Source organism: Takifugu rubripes, chromosome 1 (genome assembly GCF_901000725.2).
Source record: "Takifugu rubripes chromosome 1, fTakRub1.2, whole genome shotgun sequence".
In the NCBI taxonomy this organism is placed as follows: Eukaryota; Metazoa; Chordata; class Actinopteri; order Tetraodontiformes; family Tetraodontidae; genus Takifugu; species Takifugu rubripes.
In genome coordinates this window covers 23,954,375-23,974,381 of record NC_042285.1, presented here as the reverse complement: position 1 = coordinate 23,974,381, position 20,007 = coordinate 23,954,375, and the positions used below count along the sequence as shown (strand labels likewise).

The window sequence follows — 20,007 nt, the reverse complement described above, 5'->3', positions numbered from 1 at the left end:
GCGCTGGTTGCACCTCGGTCTGGCTGAGCGAGCCGCGGCTCAAATGTCTCACTTCTTGATAGTCGGCGCTCTCGTCTGCTTCCTGTTGCTGAGGAAAGCAGACCGGCGACCGCTTCCTCCGTCCCCGAGTCACACCGCCTCGCACCCCCCGCCATTTTTGAAAATTCGATGGTCCCTGAAAGCCGTTTGCCCTCCGTGTGAGCCTGCAGACCTGTGCCCCTACTGGCTGCTCAATCAGCCGGAGATAGAAGCGGGACGGAGCTGGACGTGAAGAAGACAGGACAGATGAGGCAACGCAGGAGGAAGAGGAAGAAAGACAAAGAAGGGGTCAGTGGAAGACAGGAAGGCAAAGCTGTACAAGAACCTACAGGTAATTAAGCTAACTCACTATGAACGATGATTATTGGCGTCGGGTGGACGCCTGTCTGAAATATACCGGCAACACAATGTGATCATGAGCTAATATCACATTTTAGGATAAAACTTGATTGAGTCTCATTGAAAAATCACAGGAACAATTTAAGAACGTTCGCCTACGGCATCATTAAACCCACAATCACACGGTCACTCTCCCAATCAGAGCTAAATTCTATTGATGTTGGTCCTTTCAAATACACTGTGATACTAATACTTTTGCATCAAAGTGTATGTTAACTTCTGAATCTGAGCACTTCCTCCATCTCCGAGAGGCAAGAAGAAAGGGAAAATTACCATAAATCATCTATAGTCTTTTTAAAATAACTGAATTAATTACTACCTAATTACTTTGAAAGCATCTCTGCTGACTCCACCGTGTTGTTAATCCCGTCTCCTGCGGAGGAGAGTGCTGTTAGCAGGGAAAAGCCTCTCGGACAGACGGCGAGCAGACGCACGTTTCCACAGGTTTGAGAAAAAAAAAAAGACTGTGCGCAATTGTTTTTGGCACTGAGTTGCTTTAACTGGATTTGCTGCAGAGTCTGATGGTCAGGCTCTTTTCCCCAGTAGATTGCTCCTCTGCTTGGCTCCACTTTCACACGGGCCATTACTGCCAAACTAATGCTCCGAAAATGCGTTTTTCCAGATTTTACATAGGGCCTTTTGACATTTATGAGAAATGGTCATTTGCCTGCTTTAACAATGAAAGTAATCGTTAGTTGTGAGCCTCGGAGTCATAGAGAAGGATCGCCATTTTGGGAATGTGGTGGAAATCCAGCGGGGATCTTCAGGGAATTCGCAATAAATCCGGTGGCAAGTTTGGAATTCTCCCTCCAGGAATCCAGTCGGCAGTGCACAGCAGCTGGGGATTACAGGGTAATGAGGATGGAACCCAGTACTTCACTCACACACACACACACACACACACATACACACACACACAGTGTAAAACTTAGCTCAAACCCTGCGCTCGTTCCTAATCACCCACTCAAACACCACACACACTCCTGAGGAGGTAAATTGGTGCACAGCTGGAGAGGAGTGCAGGAGTTAACCCCAAATGGTCCCCCCTCCCCCCTCTCTCTGCGTCTGTGTTTAAAAGAGAGTGAAAGGGAGATGTAATGAACGAAAACAGCTTTCTGACCCATGCAACAAGTACTTACTGTCACTGAGAGAGTAGAATCACCCAAAAGAAAGGATTTAAACGTTTGAAAGCGTAATTGGAAAAGCTTTCTCTCTGCATCTGACCCCCATTAAGTAATGTGATGCGTTCTAATTCCCTGGTATTTTAGACATTTTTGACGGAATTCCGAGGAAACAGGCGGCTGTTGTATGTGATCAGCAGCTGTCCCTCCTCTCTCCGCCACAAAGGCAGCATCTGCATACAGCTGTTACGCTAATCACCCAAAATGCAAACGCACGAACATCAGCGAAGAAGACTGGAAGTTTCAGAACCCGGACAAGGTGGCTAAATTAGAGAATTACAGATGAGAGAGAGAAAAAGAGGAGATACACAAGTGTGGTGTTAATCCAGTTATATCCTTATGAGCCTTTGCGGAGCTCCCCTGAGCTGGTATCGATTTAAAACTAAATTCCAGGTCTGAGGTGGGAGATCGGCTTCATATATTCAGATTGCTTCCAGCGGTGTCAGATTCTTTGTCAACGCGAGTCACCATATTGTGACAGTTTGGTATTTAAACAGATTAATAGCACAAAGTGCTCAACCGCTGCTGTCATAACGTCATTTGGCGAGCAGCGGTGAAAGCGGATCCGCTGCGATGCAACATCCCCGGAGCTGAACTAAGTTTAGCTCGCCTCCATCTTCTTAATGTGATACTTCATTATTGAGCTTTAATCACAGCCGCATCGCAGTCCAAACAACCAGGCAATATCAGCTTAAGTGAGAAATAATGAAAGCTGGATAAATATTTTATCACCTATCTAAAGAACCCAAGAAAATCAGATGAAGGTCTGTTTTACGTGGTCATATTAGGAACTGTTCTTATTTTTTTAATTCTTTATGTATCCAGGATGCAGCAACAATCTCACAAAGTGCAACAAAACTGAAATTAGACATCAAGTCATTAGTTTTGTTGAAATAAAATGAATAAATTAAGGACTGAACGATTTTTGAAAAACTGTATCAAAACAAAGGCTGTCATTATTATATAAGTTAGATGTAAATCTCTACCTTCCAAAAGTATATTAGCTATTACACAACTGCAACCTATATGATAAGCAAATATGATGCGTTAGTTCCACATATGTTTCTTCTTATGAGTCAGGATACTAAAATCTAATTATGGTTTCTGATTCTTTGGAGAATCTAGATGTAATTGTGAATTATTTTTCCTTACATTTAACAAACTCTCCAGCCACACACATCACTATGTGACATAATAGCGTGAGTAAAAAAGGTTTTTTTTTTGCCTTTCTTGACCACACTCAGCTGCACAGGTACGACATAAGGCAACTGAAAGTGTAAAAGTACATCAACAAAAGTCCCAAGAACAGAGCCAAGTGGTTAAGACTAATGCCCGAAGCTGCAGAGGGAAGCTATTTAACGGGAGAAGCCCCAATAAGACACAAAGCTGTTTTCCTACTTATGGTTAAGAGGTTACACACGGTCGGACTGTACGCGAGAGATGGCCTGGTGTTGTTTCAGCTGTCATTGTGGTGTGTGTGTGTGTGTGTGTGTGTGCGTGTACATTATAGTCCCCTAACCCTCTCTCGACTCCCGACCTCTTGCAGTCACATGATACTCTATTGGTTCCCACCAAACACTTAGAAGATAAGGTCAAAGGCTAAGAAAGGTTATGACCAGGATTAAGAGGCAAACCACATATATAGACATAACAAACCATTTGGTGAAGTTAACAAACATTTGGTTTAAGAACGACCATTGATAAGACCAAACCTGCAGGGTCAAAAAGCCAAATTAATGTTTCATAAAATATCTGGGCTGCCTCAGTTCGCCTATTGTTAGGAAGCTGCGTTCACAAACCCTATAAAAGTGTTTCTACCTCCACTAACAAGCTTGTGGGTGTTTGGAGATTACCAGTGGACCTCATAAATGCACCCTACATGTGCTGGACAAACTCATTAACTTGACCAAGATTGCTCAAAGGGGACTTTGAGGAAATGAAAATGAAATGTCTGTGTAAGGCCAGGGTAGCTGGCAATAGAATAGAGCTACTAAGAAGATGGATTCTGGAGGGTGGTGGAAACTGGTCAGACCCCTGCAGCGTGATGTAACGTCTCTGTATCAAAATGACAGTGTTGTCAATATTTAGCGTAGCTGCAATAGCCTCACAGCAGAGAGGATGTCTTTTAATTAAAGTCCAAACACGTGACATTTAGCTGCTTTCTAATTTCCTTCAAATTTAGCCAATTCATAAACATTCATTCATGAACATCTAACATGACACGCAGATAATTGAGGAGATGATAAAGCGATAAAGCCCTGACAATGAAACAAGGGCGAAGCAGCTGAAGAAAGCAGTAAAAACAGACAAGGGCAATCACAGTAATCGCTGTCTATTTAGTACACAATGTAAATGACAGCGTTTACTGCTCAGTCGGCACCCTCAGAAACCCCATAATAGGAACGGGTGCTAACATTCCCACAATGCAACAATGTAAATGAGAATTTGTACAGCATTAAAGTTGTGGGACCCAGCATTGTTAACGGTGATGAGTGGGTAATGACTGGATGGGAAGAAAAAAGCCAGATTAGCTCTGAATACAAGCCGCCAGGACGTTAGTGACCCCAGAGCAAGGAAGAAGCAATGAGGGACGATAGAAGATAAAACGAGACAGTTGATTTACACTTTACCAAGCACAACCATAATTATGCATAACTGAAGCACCCACATGTGCAGTTGTTAAAAGAAGGAACACGCGAAAAGGAGGAAAGAAATAAGAAATAAGGTAAATAAAGGAAAGGGAGACAAAGAGAAGAGAAGGCATACGGGCAATGCTGCCCTCCAGAGACCTGACAGGCTGAAGGTCGTCAGGCAGGCACGCACGCACGCACGCACGCACGCACGCACGCACGCACCACACACACACACACACACACACACACACACACACACACACACACACACACACACACACACACACACACACACACACACACAGAGCAGAGCAGAGCAGAGCAGGAAGCTGACTCACACTGTTCACAATCTGTCTTTATCAATAAAGCTCTTTTAAAATGTGATTAATTCACCTGGATATCATGAATTAAAAATGAGGCAGTCCAGAAAACTAACATGATTATGTTTCCGCACATGTGTGCACGTTTGGAAGCACGACGCGGGTGCAACAGGATGTGAGCGTAATAGTGAAGCAGTGATGCTGCATAATACAGAGAATTCACAGTAAAAAGCACGTTGGGGACTGCGTTGAAACGAACGCAGGTTAAAAAAGAAAAGATGATGGAAACCTCGGTGATGTGGAGAAGACGGTGCACCGACAGCAGAGCGAGCTCAATTTCGAGCTCAGATTTGTGCAGACAGAGAAATCCACGAGAGAGAGAGAAAGAAAGAGGGGAACAAGGACCTTCCAGATGGCAGGAAACTGTTGCCACAGAAACCCAGAGAGGGGAGAACAATGAGGGCCTGGAGTGGTGTTTCATGTCCCATCATAACACGGCCATGAGACCCGAGCCTGCGCTCGAGCAATATAGCTGCGCCCAGTAATCCAATATATGTGAAAATTAGAACTTTAAAAATAACAATCTTTGGGTTTTCTTAGCAAAAGTTGTGCAAGATTGATCACAGTGCTAAGAAGCCATAGAAGCATCATTCATATCCACTTAAAGACAGTGTTCCTGACATCCAGAGACATGAGGAAATCCATTACCGATAATACCATATCCCACTCAAATGGCCTCCATTAGTTACCATCCTGAGTCAATAAGGTTGCCACACAGCAAGACGTAATAGTTACAAGCTGGGGACATTGTGAGTATGACCATAAGGTACAAATTGCAGGCAAATTATGTTCCCAATGGGCCCCAATTTGGTACAAGATAAGTTCTGATTATGGTCATGGATTCATTTGAAAGCACTTTCAGGGAAGGACACCCATGAAAAAGACAGCATATGAATCCGTCTCCCTTGTCCAGATTCTTTCTGCACATCGAAAAAGTACAATTTTAAAGGACAATTTAGGGTCTGAAGGTGTCCATCTGCTCTCAAACTTCACCAACCTGCTGCTTATTTTCAATGTCAAGCTGTTGCCTGTTGCAGTAACATGAGCTGCTTCCTGTTTCAACGGCTTCATAAATCACCGTAGCGCTTCGAGGCGGGTTCCCTCTGCTATCAAGAGAAATTCACCGTGCATGCAACATTTGCAGAAAACACAATCTTAACACTCGTTTAACGATCCAATATAACGTTATTGGAATTTTCTGAAACACAAGTGAGTATGTATGTGGCGGCACATGGCAGATGGTCATGGAGCCGCTGCCAGATGTTAATGCTTCACAGCTGCAGATGTTGAAATATATGAAGCATGGTCCATCCTCTAACACAGACAGTGGTTCTCCCGCTTCATATGGTGGGAAGTGAATAAAAAAGAGAATGTTCTTGTGGGTTTTATTCAACAAGTATTGGGTTTTTCTACAAACTGGGGCTCTGGCCATCTTCTCACCCCGTGAGCGCCCACCAGTCGTCACTGAACAGCAGTTCAAAGACAGCACAGCCAGTGTCCTGTTAGCATTTAATAAAAGGAAATTTCCTCTCACCCCAGGGTCCAGATGTACGGGGGCCTATGATCCTCCTGTCGTGTGGGGACCTCTTGATTCTGCACCACATTATTGGTTGTAAAACGGCGTTTTCAAGTCCACCATCAAGATCAAAGGTCTGAAGGGAACGCTTCAAAGCACCGATGGGCGGACACATTAGAAACACCAGAAATTAGGAACAAGTTAGGGTCAAGGAGGGGGAAAAAGAGAAAGGGGGGTGCTAGGGGTCTGCTCTGAGGCTAACAAACAAGTGCAGACTCAAGTCCAGAGACACAGGAAAACAAGTGGACAATGGGGTGGATTGTGCAGTGGTTGCAAAGTGGTCTGGGAAACCCTTTTGGGCCTGTTTGGGAGGTCTTCTCATGGGACTAAAAGAGAACTTCTCAGGCTGCCATGTGCAGCTTCCACAGTGGCCAAGAAACAGAGCATTAGAGAAAACGTGTGGATAGTTCTCTCAATGGTCTTGACCCTCCATACAGTATATAAAACTTTTCACCCTTGACCCCAGTTCCTTCAATGACTGCACTTTGTTCCAGAAGATAGACGCCGCTTTGTCTGAAGAGACTTCCTGGAATAACCTGTCACTGTCCATTAACCAGGCTGGTTCAGAAAGTCTTTTATTTGTTGCTTTTTCTTTCGTCGGGATTGTCTTTGTTAAAACTAAATTGTTGGAGTGTTTGGTTCTTTCCCAGCAGCGTCCTGGATATCGTAATGACATGAACAGTGTAAAAGACTTAACAAACAGGTTTGAAGGAAGCCATGACCGTGATCCGTGGTCCAGGTCATGGCTAAAATCAGCGGTAAACATCATGTCTGAGGATTTGTGTCCTGTTTCTGTACATTCAGAAAGTGAGATGTTAAACAGCCAGAAAAGACGAGTTAGTGTTTAATGTCATTCTTTGTTTCTTTTAACCACACGTATGGACTTTGCTTCAGCTTGAAAATGACATTCCCACTTCAGACCCCTGAGCAAATGAGCAAATATTATCCATGTCCTTTTCACCCCATGTTCCAAGCGCACGAGGACGAGGAGGGGGCTGAGAGATGATGTGACCAAGGGAAGCATGGAATGCAACTAAAAGAGGAAAACAGGGGGCAAAACAAAGACTGTGACTTCTGCTAATGACTCATCAACGCATTATGATCAAAATGAGAAAGTAACTGACTTCCAAGAAACCTGCGCAAGAAATTCTGATTGGCTCTTCTAATCTAATAAGACTGAGAATGAGGACAAATCGAGACGGCTCTCCCGCTAATCCAATTGGGTCAAGGCAGCATTGTGAACGACCGATCGCCATTATCAACAGACATCCTGTGGGTGCAAAATTCACTTTGATGTAGTCCAGTGCCGTTAATATGAAGCCCGAACGCACCGTGTCGACACCTTCAGAGGCAGCAGAAAAGGCAGGAGGGGGGGTGTTTACGTAGGGTAACCCCAACCCTGTGTGTGCAGATACGTCCTGGGTAAATATACACAATCATTCAAATAACACACATGGAATGCTGACCATACACACGCCCTGATAACCATCTACCGACCTCACACACGGGCGCACACACACCGGTGGATACTGGGCACAGTGGTGGTGACTGTGCTCACTTTCTTCAGGATTTAGACGCCGCCATGCTTTAGCCGACCAATCGTCACTCTTAACGGGCCGATGAAATGAAAATAAAAGGTTTGTTCTAAACTCTGAACTGGTCCTCAGAGATTACACTGATGAGGAAGTGAGACGGTGCTAGAGAGGGAGCTGGAATGGGTGGCGTGAACGGCTTGTTTTCATTTCACTTGTGAAGATGGGAGGAGAACGTATTTCAGGTGATCAGACAGGCCCATTCGTGGTCGGTGATCATTTTGGATGCCGGACTGGGTCAGGCAGCGCTGAGCAGGGTCGAGTTTTGGCCTCTACACTCCCAACTTACAGAATACACCCTCGATGAGCAAACAGTGACAGCTGAGCAGACAGCGCCGTTGCTTTAGGCGGTTAAGCATCATCCTCTGGGCCATGTTTTAATTTTAGAGCTATCAAAATCTTGTTTTCCAGCCTCGTGGACGACGCTGAGAATGCATCCAGCGCTATACTTAACTGACTTTGAACCAAACGTACCGTGTCTGACTAAACAACCCTTCAGCCATTTTCGGAGGCACTAGGAAAAAAGCAGAGACAGCCGACCCCCCCCCCCCCCACACACACACACACACACACACACACGCACACAAAGCAGGTATGCAAGCAATCAACAGCTAGCTCGCTATTTCTGGACCACCAGCAAGAATAACATGTTCTGATAAGGTCAACAGCTTGCTTGTGGTTTTCAAACATCTCTCAAGCTGTCGGGGTGCTGAGATACTGTACATGTCGAGATAAATGGCATCAGAACATGCGAGGAGACTGAGGTGGCGAGGCGGCCATACACAGAGTGGTTTTCAGCAACATGTGAACAGCTTTTTTTGTTTTTTAAATATTGGTGTGTTCAGAGTGGAAAATGGACCACAGTGAATTACATAGGTGCATCTGAGACAGCAGACGGACTTTGCTTAGAATATGATGTTAAATACTGAGAAGGGGTGAGAAGTTGACAGTTGTTGTTGCGAGATTTCCTCTAATTAGGAATAAGAGGCGTTATACAGGAAATAATGTGATGGAGATGAACAAATGGTGGGGTTTGCACATCTCCCTGCTTTAGATCTGCACATCAACATTTTTCCATATTGTAAATTTATATATTCTGTTTTTTCTTGTGGCGTTTAGTATCTCAAAGCCATTAGGGGGGTAGTGCTCCAAAATTATATGGCTACGCCATGGCTGGGAGCATGAGAACGGCATATTTAATGCAATCAGAAGGAATGATTCACTTATTTATATCTTTATTTTGCATTTAAACCCCATGATAAATTTAAATCGAAGCATGCAAACCTACAGTCTCGTTGAAGTGGTGAAACAATAATTCAGGAAACAAGTTGTGAATCTGTGCTGGAAGAAACTGAGATTATTTCCCCCAACGGCAAAGAAAGGTTTAAAATCACATTTCAGCTTGTGTACGAGGTTTTGATCCATTATTAGGTTGTCAGCTGAAGGTCTGAGCGACTTTTATGGACTGAAATCAGACGGGTCCCTTCCAAACAGGACGTGTAAAATCGGTGCAGCATTTTTCAGATTATGTCCGACAGTGGAAACAGAGACTGTGAGTGCTGCATGTGAGCGTGTGTCCAATTTCCCAAGGCTTTGCAGATACCACAGCCAGGCCTCCAAAACTATCACCAACGCTCGCGCTACCATCTGCCCATGTCATCACGCACACACACACACACACACACACACACACACACACACACAGACACACATACACACACACACACACACACACGTGTGAAACAGCCACGCCTCAACATTTTAACAAGGGTAAGAGCCTGGCCATAAAGTTCTAACGTTCTTAACTCCTGTTTGCCAGCCCGCTCACTCACTTCCTCGCTCCCACTTTCTCACAGACGTGCACAAACAGGCGTTTGTTGGTTTGTTAGTCCATGAGGTGCCGGCTCTTAGAAGCTAATGAAAATGAGGTGAGAAGTAGCTAGTAACAACCGCTCTGATTTTGGTCTGTTTGGCCCTTTTATTTCCATGTGAATAGGTCTTATTTTTAGATAAAGCAAGAGTTTCCAGTACAGTCGGGGATGCTAAAGGGCTTTACTTAAGCATATTACTGTAGAACAGTTTATTTTAGGAATATATTAGAGGGTAAAAAGCAGAGGAAATGATGGCCTGTGGTGGAGAATGGAATGAAATAAAAGTACAGGAGGGAAAAAGATAATCGAAATGTGAAGCAACAGACAATGACAAATGGAATGAAGTGATGGGCAGTGACTAATGAAGGGTAAAGAATTTGGTGGATGTGTTTTAATGACTTCATCTTTGCTTCTAGAGGAAAAGACTATCCTCTTTTCTCCTTCTCCACAGACACGTTACCGCCGTCATTTTGTGGCATTTTAAACTGCACACTCTGGAAGCACAAATCCAGCTGGCACAGATACACTCCTAGTTGTCTTTTAGCGAGGTGAGGGTTTTTCCCCTCAGAAATTGTGGGTCAAAACCACTGGCTGTGTTTGTAGGGTCAGAGAAATGAATACAAAGTGGCATCGGATTAAAGTAACGGACAAAGGGACTATTGGACGCCTTTATTTATACAAGGGAAAAAGTCGTGTAACGGTCTTTCTCTGGATTTTTTTTCCACCTGAGATGGATCAAAGCTCATCAGGAAAACATCTGAGGACTTTACAAGGTCCTGGAGTGATTGAAGATGTCACCTATGAACTGAAAACAATGGCAACCTGTCACACAGATGCTCGCTGGAGCAGCAAACTGGAGGAAATGGGCTGCAGACACATTTGAACACCGCGACACGGTCTCAATGGACTACTGTGTTGGGTTCTGCAGTGAGAAAATGCCAAAAGGTTGTGGAATGATTGTGTAACGTCTTTGCTGCTGTTGGCATACAACTGTTTGACAGCCTGGAAACTGAAGGCGCCAACCGCCTCCGATATAAACGGCCTGGAAAAACCCAGGATAAGCTATCTTACTACCGTGTGTCCACGATCACGTTCCTCTCGTGTGTGTAACACTTTAACAACAGAAAGTGGGAACAGCACAGAGGTTTTCAACTGACTTACACAGCATTAGCAACGCTATGTAAACATCAACCTATGAGCTGACTTTGACAACTATTACCCATGCATAAGATAAAGAGGGTTTTGTTGGAGCGGGACATTGGAGCAGTTGTCTGTGTGTTTCCCCCGGGGAGGGGGGGGGGTAAGGTGAGTTTTCTAGCTGAGACCGAGACCCCCCCTGAGACTATGGGAAAGACACGCAGACTAAAGTGATTTAATTAGAAGCTTCAAACGGAAAAGAGATGAGAAACCTGTGATGGAAGCATTTAGGTTTCAGAGAGGCAGCTGTACCTTGGCAAGGAGGCGTACTGACGCTCCACCTCTTCGTATCGCGGTGCCAGGCGATGATCGGGCCCTCTGGCTGGCACCTGCAAAAAACAGGACAGTCGGTTAGTTCGTGCAATTAACGGCATCAAATGTCACCTGAGTGTCTTGTTCTTGCGTGTGTTTGTAATTACAGGGGTTAGTTAGGATTAACTAAAGCCAGTTATTAAGGATTAAGAGTTTCCATCTCATGAGAAGTTGTTTCTGTTTTTCTTTTTTCTTTTTTTGAAAAGGGTGGGTGGCAGGACATTGTCTCCATCTGAGATTAGGTCAGTCCACGGCAGGATGGAGTTCTCTCACGTACCCGCACGCACTCAGTCAGCGGAGTCTCATCTCCATCTTGTGATGTGTGTGTGTGTGTGTGTTGGGGGGGGGGGTTGAGTCAAACCGTTGACATTTCAATCTCTCGCTCTTCCACTCTTACGCTCCATTTCAGTGGTTAGCTCATCTTGTATTTCCCACTAATACCTATTCTCCTCTCTCTCTATCTCCTATTCTGTTTCACACACACATTTGCACCTCTATCTTTGTGAGGACTCTGGTGACATAATGCTTTGCCTCGCCCCTTACCTTAAACTTAACTTCAACCTAAGTGGAACCTTAAACTTAAACCCAAGTTTTGACCCCCAAAAAGCCTTCTATAAAGATGTAAAATGTCCATATTTCCCAAAACTGTCCTTTTTCTGGACCTCAATGAGTATCATACACAAGGACACACTCAAACACGCACAATAAAAATAGCCAGGTCTCATCACGACACCCCTAAAATAAGCCCAAAAAACCCAAAATATCAATATGAAATGCACAAACACACATGGAATTTTCAATATAAAACACGCTGAGTTTTAGAAATACAAATTCTATCAAAAGAACGACTGATCCAAATGATTGACTGTTGTGACCGGTAGGCAACATCATTTATGTCCCCTTTGGGGGTCAGAGGAATGCTGAAAACAGCCGAATATAGTTCGTCACCACTATAAAACAGTGCTTGTGTTGGCGGTTTTTTCATAGAGAAAGAAATAAAGTTTATAGTTTATAAATAAACTTTTTTCTGCCCCTTTGCAGCCAAAATGATCCTCAAAATAAGGCTGCACATGTAGATCAGACAGCATCGGGCGAATGTTCATGACCAGACTGGTGAAGACAGAAGGCTGAATATCTTCTAGAAAACTCCGTCATTCTTCCTGCGAATGAATGCACAAGTGGCATTGCTGAAGGAAAGGCAGCTAAGGCTCAAATACTGCAGACGGCAGCTTTTTCTCCCCACACTGTATTCCAGGGAATGATTCCAGGTGGTATAGAAAACGGATTTGCAGGTTCTGTTTCCTTTGAACACCTGTCTCCATGGCTTCCATATCTCAGGTAGAGAGAAAGAGAGAGAGGGGGGAGAGAAAGATTAGGTGGAGGCAGAGAGCAAAAGAATAAAAAGGCATTAGACGGGGAGGAAGGCAGAAGAGAGGTGGAAAGAATGAGAAGTGAATGAGTTACAGCGAGCAGTTGGGAATTATAGACAGAGAGGTGGAAGGGTTTATGAAGTCATCAAGAAGTAGGGGGGGCAGAGGGAGGGGAGGTCAGTTATAAAACAAGGGAGCGAATGGAGTGAAGACAAGGACAGGGAGCGGGCAGAAACAAGCGAAAGATGGGGAGGAAACCAGACTTCAGAAGCAGAGAGCAAGTAACTGCGAGGGGTGAGACAAAGGGAGGCGAGCGACTGCTGTGAGGTGGGAGAGATGAGTAAGCGTGTGGCAAGAATGAATGGAAGAGAGCGTTAGAGAGCAAGAGAGAGGAGGAGGAGCTGTGGGGAGAGTGCAGATAGAAACGTGGATAAAACAGGGACGGTGTCTGTCTGTGCGTGGCCCAACACGCCGGTGTTGTGGTGGAGAGGCCGTGTGGGCAAAAACTCAATCCTGCCTCCAAACGCTGATGTCAACAAGGCAACACCTGTGTCCTGCACAGACCTGAGGACAATGGGAGGAAGTGCTTGTGCGTCAGCCACCTTCCTCAAAAATAAAGTCAATAATTAAGCAGGTATCAAATGTTGCTCGAGCAGGTTGATAGTAATGTGTCCCAAACAGGCAGCATCTTTCTAATACGAGTGCAGCTAATGCACATCTCACACCAAGGACACACAAACACACACACGAGCACACACACTTAACCACGCTCACTTATGGAGGGCTGTGACAGGAGTGTAGCGCGGTGGTTGGGGTAATGGTCTAGTGAAAAACCATTTCATGGCGTACAGAGCAGAGGAGAGGCAGAGAGGAGAGCGTGCAAATCAAGCAGAAAAGAGTGATACTGAAGAGCGAGAACACACACACACACACACACACACACACACACATGTACACACACACGGGCGTACGTGCTGAAAATGGGGCTCATCTCTCTCCTTTCACCAGACTCTTCAATTTATCCATAAAAAAGACCACCCTGTGGTTTCAGTGCTGACACACACGCATGCACCCGCACACGGCTCCAAATCCATCCCTGTCACCAACTTCACTGATTTCCTGTGACTTTGACAGACACGTAGGGGTTGGAAATGAAGAGCCACATTTTGAAGAGCGCCTTTCAGCCCTTTTCTCCACGTTCGTCCACCTCCGTCTCTCCTCCCGCGTTTATCCAGACATCTTTCCATTGACAAACTCCCTCTCTAATTCGTCCCTGTGCCTTCCTTTCCCTGACTCCTTTTGTTAATTGATGAAGAATAATTCTGCTGTCTTCATCCCTCCATCCTGCCCCACCCAGCCCTCCCACCCATAGAGAAATCGATGAATAAGGGAAGCTTGGTAATCCATATCAGTCATATTGGTTCTGCACAGCCAGCACTTTGGGGAAACTCAATTAAAATGCAGCTCCGGAGAGGCTCTGATTTACGTGAGTGTGCGCGTGCGTATGTGCGCACAGTCCCTGTGAAACAGCTAACACCAAATGTCTGGATGAGTGCCACCAGAAGGAGGTCTGGAAAGACCTCAAACCGCACTGACAAGTAGCCATCCAGATGCCCAACCTCATCTTCACATTTGACAAGGTTGAAGTGAGAAGAAGCAGGACTTGTTGCAGATCCTTGGCATTTAAATAGCCAGAAACAGCCAGAATCCAACAGTGAATAAGCTGCCCAACACAGTAAAATCATGATTTATTGCCAGAGCATTTATCGGCTTGGTTTAGGTGCTCCTTGTTAGTTTGGAGCGTTTGAATTATTGTTGAACTGAAATTGCGCAATCAATCAAATTATAAAAAAATGAAAAAAAATGTGAATCATAAAATAAAATAACAGGATTGAAACCGTATGTTGGAGAACTCTTCTGGTGCATCTCAATCAATTTGATTTAAGTCTTCTCTGTTACTTATTTTTGGATGCACCAATACTGTTGCTGTATCTTCTGTTAAACTAAAGCAAATAATGAAAAACTGAATTTTTCTAAACCTAAAGATGGCATATTAAGGTGGCATTTGATAACATTTGTACAAAAAAAGTAGAAACAAATTGGGTTACTTCTAAACAGGTGCAGATGAAAGGAAAGTGCACAAACTGACTGCATGATATTAGAAGGCACATTGTTCATCAGTAGGGAGATTTCATGTATTAGCTGCACCCTGGAGGGAGCGAAAATAGCTGAATTCCTCCTGGGAATGAAGAATGGAAGTTGTTTCTGAATGTGCACACAAAAAGAAAAAAGAAAATCTTTGTGGTGCCAAATATCCATTTTGTACTTCCTTCTAAATCTCACATCAATTGTAGGCATTATTTCTTAATGAACCCATTTGTGGACAGCGATGGAGAATTAAAATTTAAAAAAAAATAAGTAGGAGATTTAGTGACCATTTTCTTAATTGCACCCTTCATCCCAGCTTTAGTCACATTATTACAGTTATCATTTAGTCTCCCAATTAAAAATCAATACTACTTAACCTCTGTCTATCCATCCGCCCACCCATCCATCCACCCACCCACCCACCCATCCATCCATCCATCCACCCACCCACCCATCCATCCATCCATCCATCCATCCATCCATCCATCCATCCATCCATCCACCCACCCATCCATCCATCTGCCCATCCATCCATCCATCCATCCATCCATCCATCCATCCATCCACCCACCCATCCATCCATCCATCCACCCATCCATCCATCCAGCCATCCATCCATCCATCCATCCCACCAGCCAGCCTGCCAGCCATCCATCCAGTGTCGAGAGAGCAGAGAACAGTAATTGCAGCTGCTGGTGAAAAGCCATCCATTTACAGGCTAATTACTGCACCCGCTGAACAAAGACACACTAAAGGAAATAAGAGGGTCCTCAAAAGAGCACACACACTAACGCACACACACAAACTTCAGGATTAGATGGCAATACTGATGCCCTTTTCTTAAATAAATGAGGTAATATTAGTGACGTCTATCACATGATTCTAAAAAAATGGCTTTTCACACCTTTATTGATCTTTTGTTTAAATAAATGCTCCCAAAAATACAGTGAGTATTTCATATAAGAAAAAGAGCAAATTAAAAATGGAAGTGGAGACACTGCTGCACACCAACTCCGGTGAGGAGCTGCAGACTAATCCTCCTCTGGAAGTACACTGACTGCAATGAAAATGCAAAATGGCTGGAGTACTGGTGTTTTTTTGTCAATGTAAGGGCTTCGGCAAGAAAAGCGAGAGGTTAAAATCTGAGCACGTAGTGAAGACATCGCTGAGTCACTGTTATTGATCAGCTAACCTTGTGCAACCTCTGCAGACTTGCACAGTTTTGGGCACCTTTGTGCTATAAGGCGGCTCAATCTGGGCCCTCAGTGAGAAACACAGAAATGGAACAACCCCAGAGTGAGGCTAAAATGATAGTAAATGGATAAAATAATCATGAACAAACTTGCCAATTTGTTTGTAACACCACAAAGCATCTTAGCTCACTAACCTCTTCTCACTGAAATGCCAGTGGAGCACGAGAACGCAGCCTCTTGAATGTCACAGTGCTGTTGTAGCTCTTTTAAAATTCAAAACACAGAAGGTCATCTTTTAAGAAGAAAAGTATTTCACTATGAAATCAGTGATTAATGCAGTGCATCTGGTCAATGAATTGAAGCAATAATACCTGTTACAACTTGGGCTCATTTGTATATCTGCAGTTCATTGCACAGGCCTGTCAGTCCACCTGGGGTCATTTTATTTTAAATTAGCATTTTTAAGTCTCACTGAGCGGAATAAACACGCCGATAGGGAAGGTAACAGTGTAAAAGCACAACTTGGACAATAAAATGTCCTCTTCATTTCCTGTTACCTGTTACTGAGCAAAAAAGTCCATTCAAACATTTTGTAAAATATTTTTAAAAAGCTAAAAGACAATGTAACAATAATTTTCCTCCTTGCTGCTCATTGAAAATGGAGGGATGCAATGTTATTTCCTTCACCGCAGCCTGACAAAAGGGGGCAGCGCCATCATAAATACATTTCCTCTGTCCACCTCAACGTTAATGAAGCATTCATACTGTGATATAAAAGAAAAAAAAACAGACCGGGTCTTGTTTTAAGGAGGCTGAGTACAGTTAGATATGGGACTGAAAGAGGAATGAACCAGTGGGGGGAAAAAAGACCGGATAAATAAATAAATAAATAAGAGAGAAGGTAAGGCGATTGTAAAATGGATAGGATTAGACTGGGTTGCAAAGCCTCTGGAGAAAGACACACACATACATTAGGTGCTGAACATGTAGTGATGCTGTGGTATAGATAAATATCCTGTAAAAATAAAATAAAATGCTTAATGTGCACGTACACACACACACCAGACCATATATTTAACACTAACATACACACACAGCTGATTCTTGGTGTTCTTAACAGTTAAGCCTGTCCTTGAAAGTGCAAGGTGGGAGGTAGATAAGAAGGGGGAGAGAGTGTCATGGGTAAAGGAGTATAGAGAGGAAGACCGAGGGAGGGTGAGAGGAAGGGGAGAGGTAAGAGTGAGGGAAGAGCATGCCCCCTCCCTTCCCGTCACCTAGATAGTCTATATCCATCTACCTCTACCCACCCAAACCTAAACTTCCCGACTTAAAAAAGTTCCGCTTCGAGGATTAGGGCGAGCAAAAAAAAAAAAAAAAGACGTGTCTTCCGAAAGAAGGCTGAACGAGTGGAGACAAGAATGTGGAAGTGGTGGGTCGATGGTGGGAGGCACCATTATAGGACCAGGATGCATTTCTGAAAAAAAACGTCCACGTTCAAACGCTTCTGTTATTAAAAACGATCCCAGCAGGAGTTTTGTCTTGGTTGTTATCTCAGGAGAGGACTTAGCATAAAAGCATATAAGAGCAGCATCCAGAGGATCCTGCTGGGACAGACAGAGAGAAGAGAAACCTCTGCATAAGTACAGTGTGTACAAAATCTGAATACCGGTTAGAAAAAATTGTGTTTTTGTGTGTGTGTGAGCGTGTGTGTGTGTGATTGCACCACAGTGGGAGCAGGTGGCTGCATTGGCGGGATAGATGGAGCTGTAATAGGATGAAAGTGACACTTACTCTTTCTGGCTGGCTCACACACTCTCAGATGATTGGCTCCAGTTGAGGGGCCGCGGTGGTTGCCATGCCCCCCCCCCAATTTATGATTCTTTCCCATATTTCCTGTATTCCCTACATTGTCTCATCAATGTCCTGACCTCTTTTCTACTACTGTCTGTCCGTCGCAGCGTTCCCTGTCTCAGCGTGTTTCATTTCCCTCCTCCCCGGTTCTCCCGTCGGCCGTTCCGGGCTCCGCGATGAGGATCGGCTGTCTCAGCTCAGCTCAGCTCGACCCCTCCGCACGACCGTTGGCACTGATAGCCCCGGTCACGTGGGTCTGTTCAACGCTGTCACACTTGACTGGTAATCTGCACTCATCTATAACCGCTTGATGCCAAATCTACATGTTAAATCGGTGTTTACGAACAGATTTGATAGAAACAATCCAGCAAAATCAGCCATGAAAAGGTAAAGGAGACGCATGTCCCCGGTGGGGGAACTCACACGGTGACTCCATTTAGGGGGATCTTCTGAAATGGGTAGCTTGAGGAGCACAGGAGGAATCCAGAGATTCCAAAAGCAGAAAATATCTGGCTAATTTGTTGTACAGTAGTGTTTTTGTGTGTGTGGCACAGACAGGAATTCACTGGCTACTTTTGGTTTTGTCCTCTATGTAGCCATGAATCAGAGATGAACACATGCCAGGAAACAAAGCACAAGGTCGAACAAATGAACACAAAACAGCTGCTTATCTACATCTTCAAATGTTAAATCTTCGACAATGTGATCAAGACGGCGTCTTTAAAAAGGCGAATATTGGGCACAAAATGCTGGGACTGGGAAACATTGCTCGGCAGCTTCTGGTTTGTCTGGGAGCTGCGCCCCGGCTGCAGGGTCAGCTATTACCTTTGGTTTAACAGCCGATACCGTCATCTATCAAATACCCCCAAAGAAATGGAGATGGAAGCTTTTTCCTGCAGACACCAGCAGTCTGTTCTAGATTGTCCAGGACACTGGTGGGCTATGGGGGGAGGGGCGATAAAGAGAAACGTCAGGAGAGAGTGAAGACGGGGATTAGAAACTTCCTGAAAGGCAGCCACTTAATTTCCTGGCTAACCTGGCTATGATTATCTCCTGGGTGGGAATGGAACGTTTGATGTCTTGGGACCAGACTAATCTTGGTGACTAACCTCCACCTCTCATTTCCTTTGGATTAGCTCTCGCTACTACTTAATAAAATAGGTGGAGGTGTAGATATTAACACAGTCGAAATGGGAAGGAGGGAGAATAGACTGTTTCACTTACTGGAGACGCAGCACTGGTTTAAACGCAGCAGAATTCCAGTTTCATCAAACTTAGTTGTTTGTTTTTTTTTTAAAATAGAGCTTTTAGCAGTTTCGTCGGTGGTCTTATTGATGTGACTGTTCAGAGACCCAAAGACTGAACTGAAAGCGTCAACGCAACAACTTGTAACCTCACGATTGAAGGTTATGCACAGAATCCCGCGGCGTCTGTGAGAACTCACAACTCCCACAAATACATACTTCAACACCGCTAAAAAGTTGCAAATTAACTGACAGTTTTTTCAGTAGCCAAAATCACTCGACAGTCCTGATTTTTTCCTTCTCTTTCTTTCACCAGGCTTTTCCTCAAGTGAGAAAGCCTGAAGTGTTGCCAGGCTACAGGCCAATCTGACCAATGACTTGTCACTTGACCCTTCTCTGGGCCAATGCCCTGCGTTCAACAACCGGCTGGGCCCCAGCTGGCCAATTAGCTCGCCTCTTAGCATGGAGCTATGCCAATGAAAAACCCCGGGAGACGTCTATTCATCTGAACTCACAGATGGGAGGACGGAGACAGACAGACAAACGGAGACATGGTGGCGGAAGACTTGGACCGAGTTCTCGAACACTACTGAGGCGTCTTCACAGAAGAGTTTTGGGTAGTTTTGTGTTAGCTGGAGACAAAGTCCCTCGATGACCAGAGGGAGAACTTTTAACAGATGAAAAAGGGGACTTTGAACTGCAAAAATCACTTTCCCACCTAATCTACTCATCTCAGTTGGTCTAGACTGATATCAGTTGGTCTCTTTTATATTTTAGAAAAAACTTTGTTGTGATTCCTACCTGGTAGCTGAGGACGCAATTTTATTTTGGGAAGAGGATGAAGGCAACCAGACAACAGACCTCTGAGACAGGGGACATTAGAAAAATTCCATCCGTGTGCTGAGATGTCCAGAATTATCGAAGATATTTCCACATTGAATGTGCATGTTTTACGTTTTGGATATATTGTTTTTGAGTGTCTGACGCTGGCTGATAATAATCATGAAATACTTAATAATTT

At 44.3% G+C, this 20,007-nt stretch overlaps 1 protein-coding gene and 1 long non-coding RNA gene across 11 annotated transcripts in view; one reads left to right on the top strand and one right to left on the bottom strand.

The window, feature by feature from the left end:
* Positions 1-20,007, bottom strand: part of pard3bb (par-3 family cell polarity regulator beta b) — a 118,987-nt gene that overhangs the window by 4,880 nt on the left and 94,100 nt on the right. For 8 of the 9 annotated variants that reach the window (XM_029834790.1, XM_029834786.1, XM_029834793.1 and 5 more), the window contains one exon: positions 11,121-11,197. In XM_029834790.1, coding sequence (XP_029690650.1) covers positions 11,121-11,197 — 77 coding nt within the window. Of the gene's footprint in view, positions 1-10,325; positions 10,477-11,120; positions 11,198-20,007 lie in introns of those variants that run through there. The other variant, XM_029834804.1, reaches the window with a different exon arrangement.
* On the top strand, positions 57-19,931 carry LOC115249503 (uncharacterized). 2 transcript variants are annotated; one of them, XR_003888177.1, is made up of 4 exons: positions 57-370; positions 17,850-18,024; positions 19,045-19,174; positions 19,303-19,931. It is a non-coding gene; the product is annotated as an uncharacterized lncRNA (long non-coding RNA). The 2 variants fall into 2 exon arrangements; XR_003888178.1 differs by lacking the exon at positions 19,045-19,174.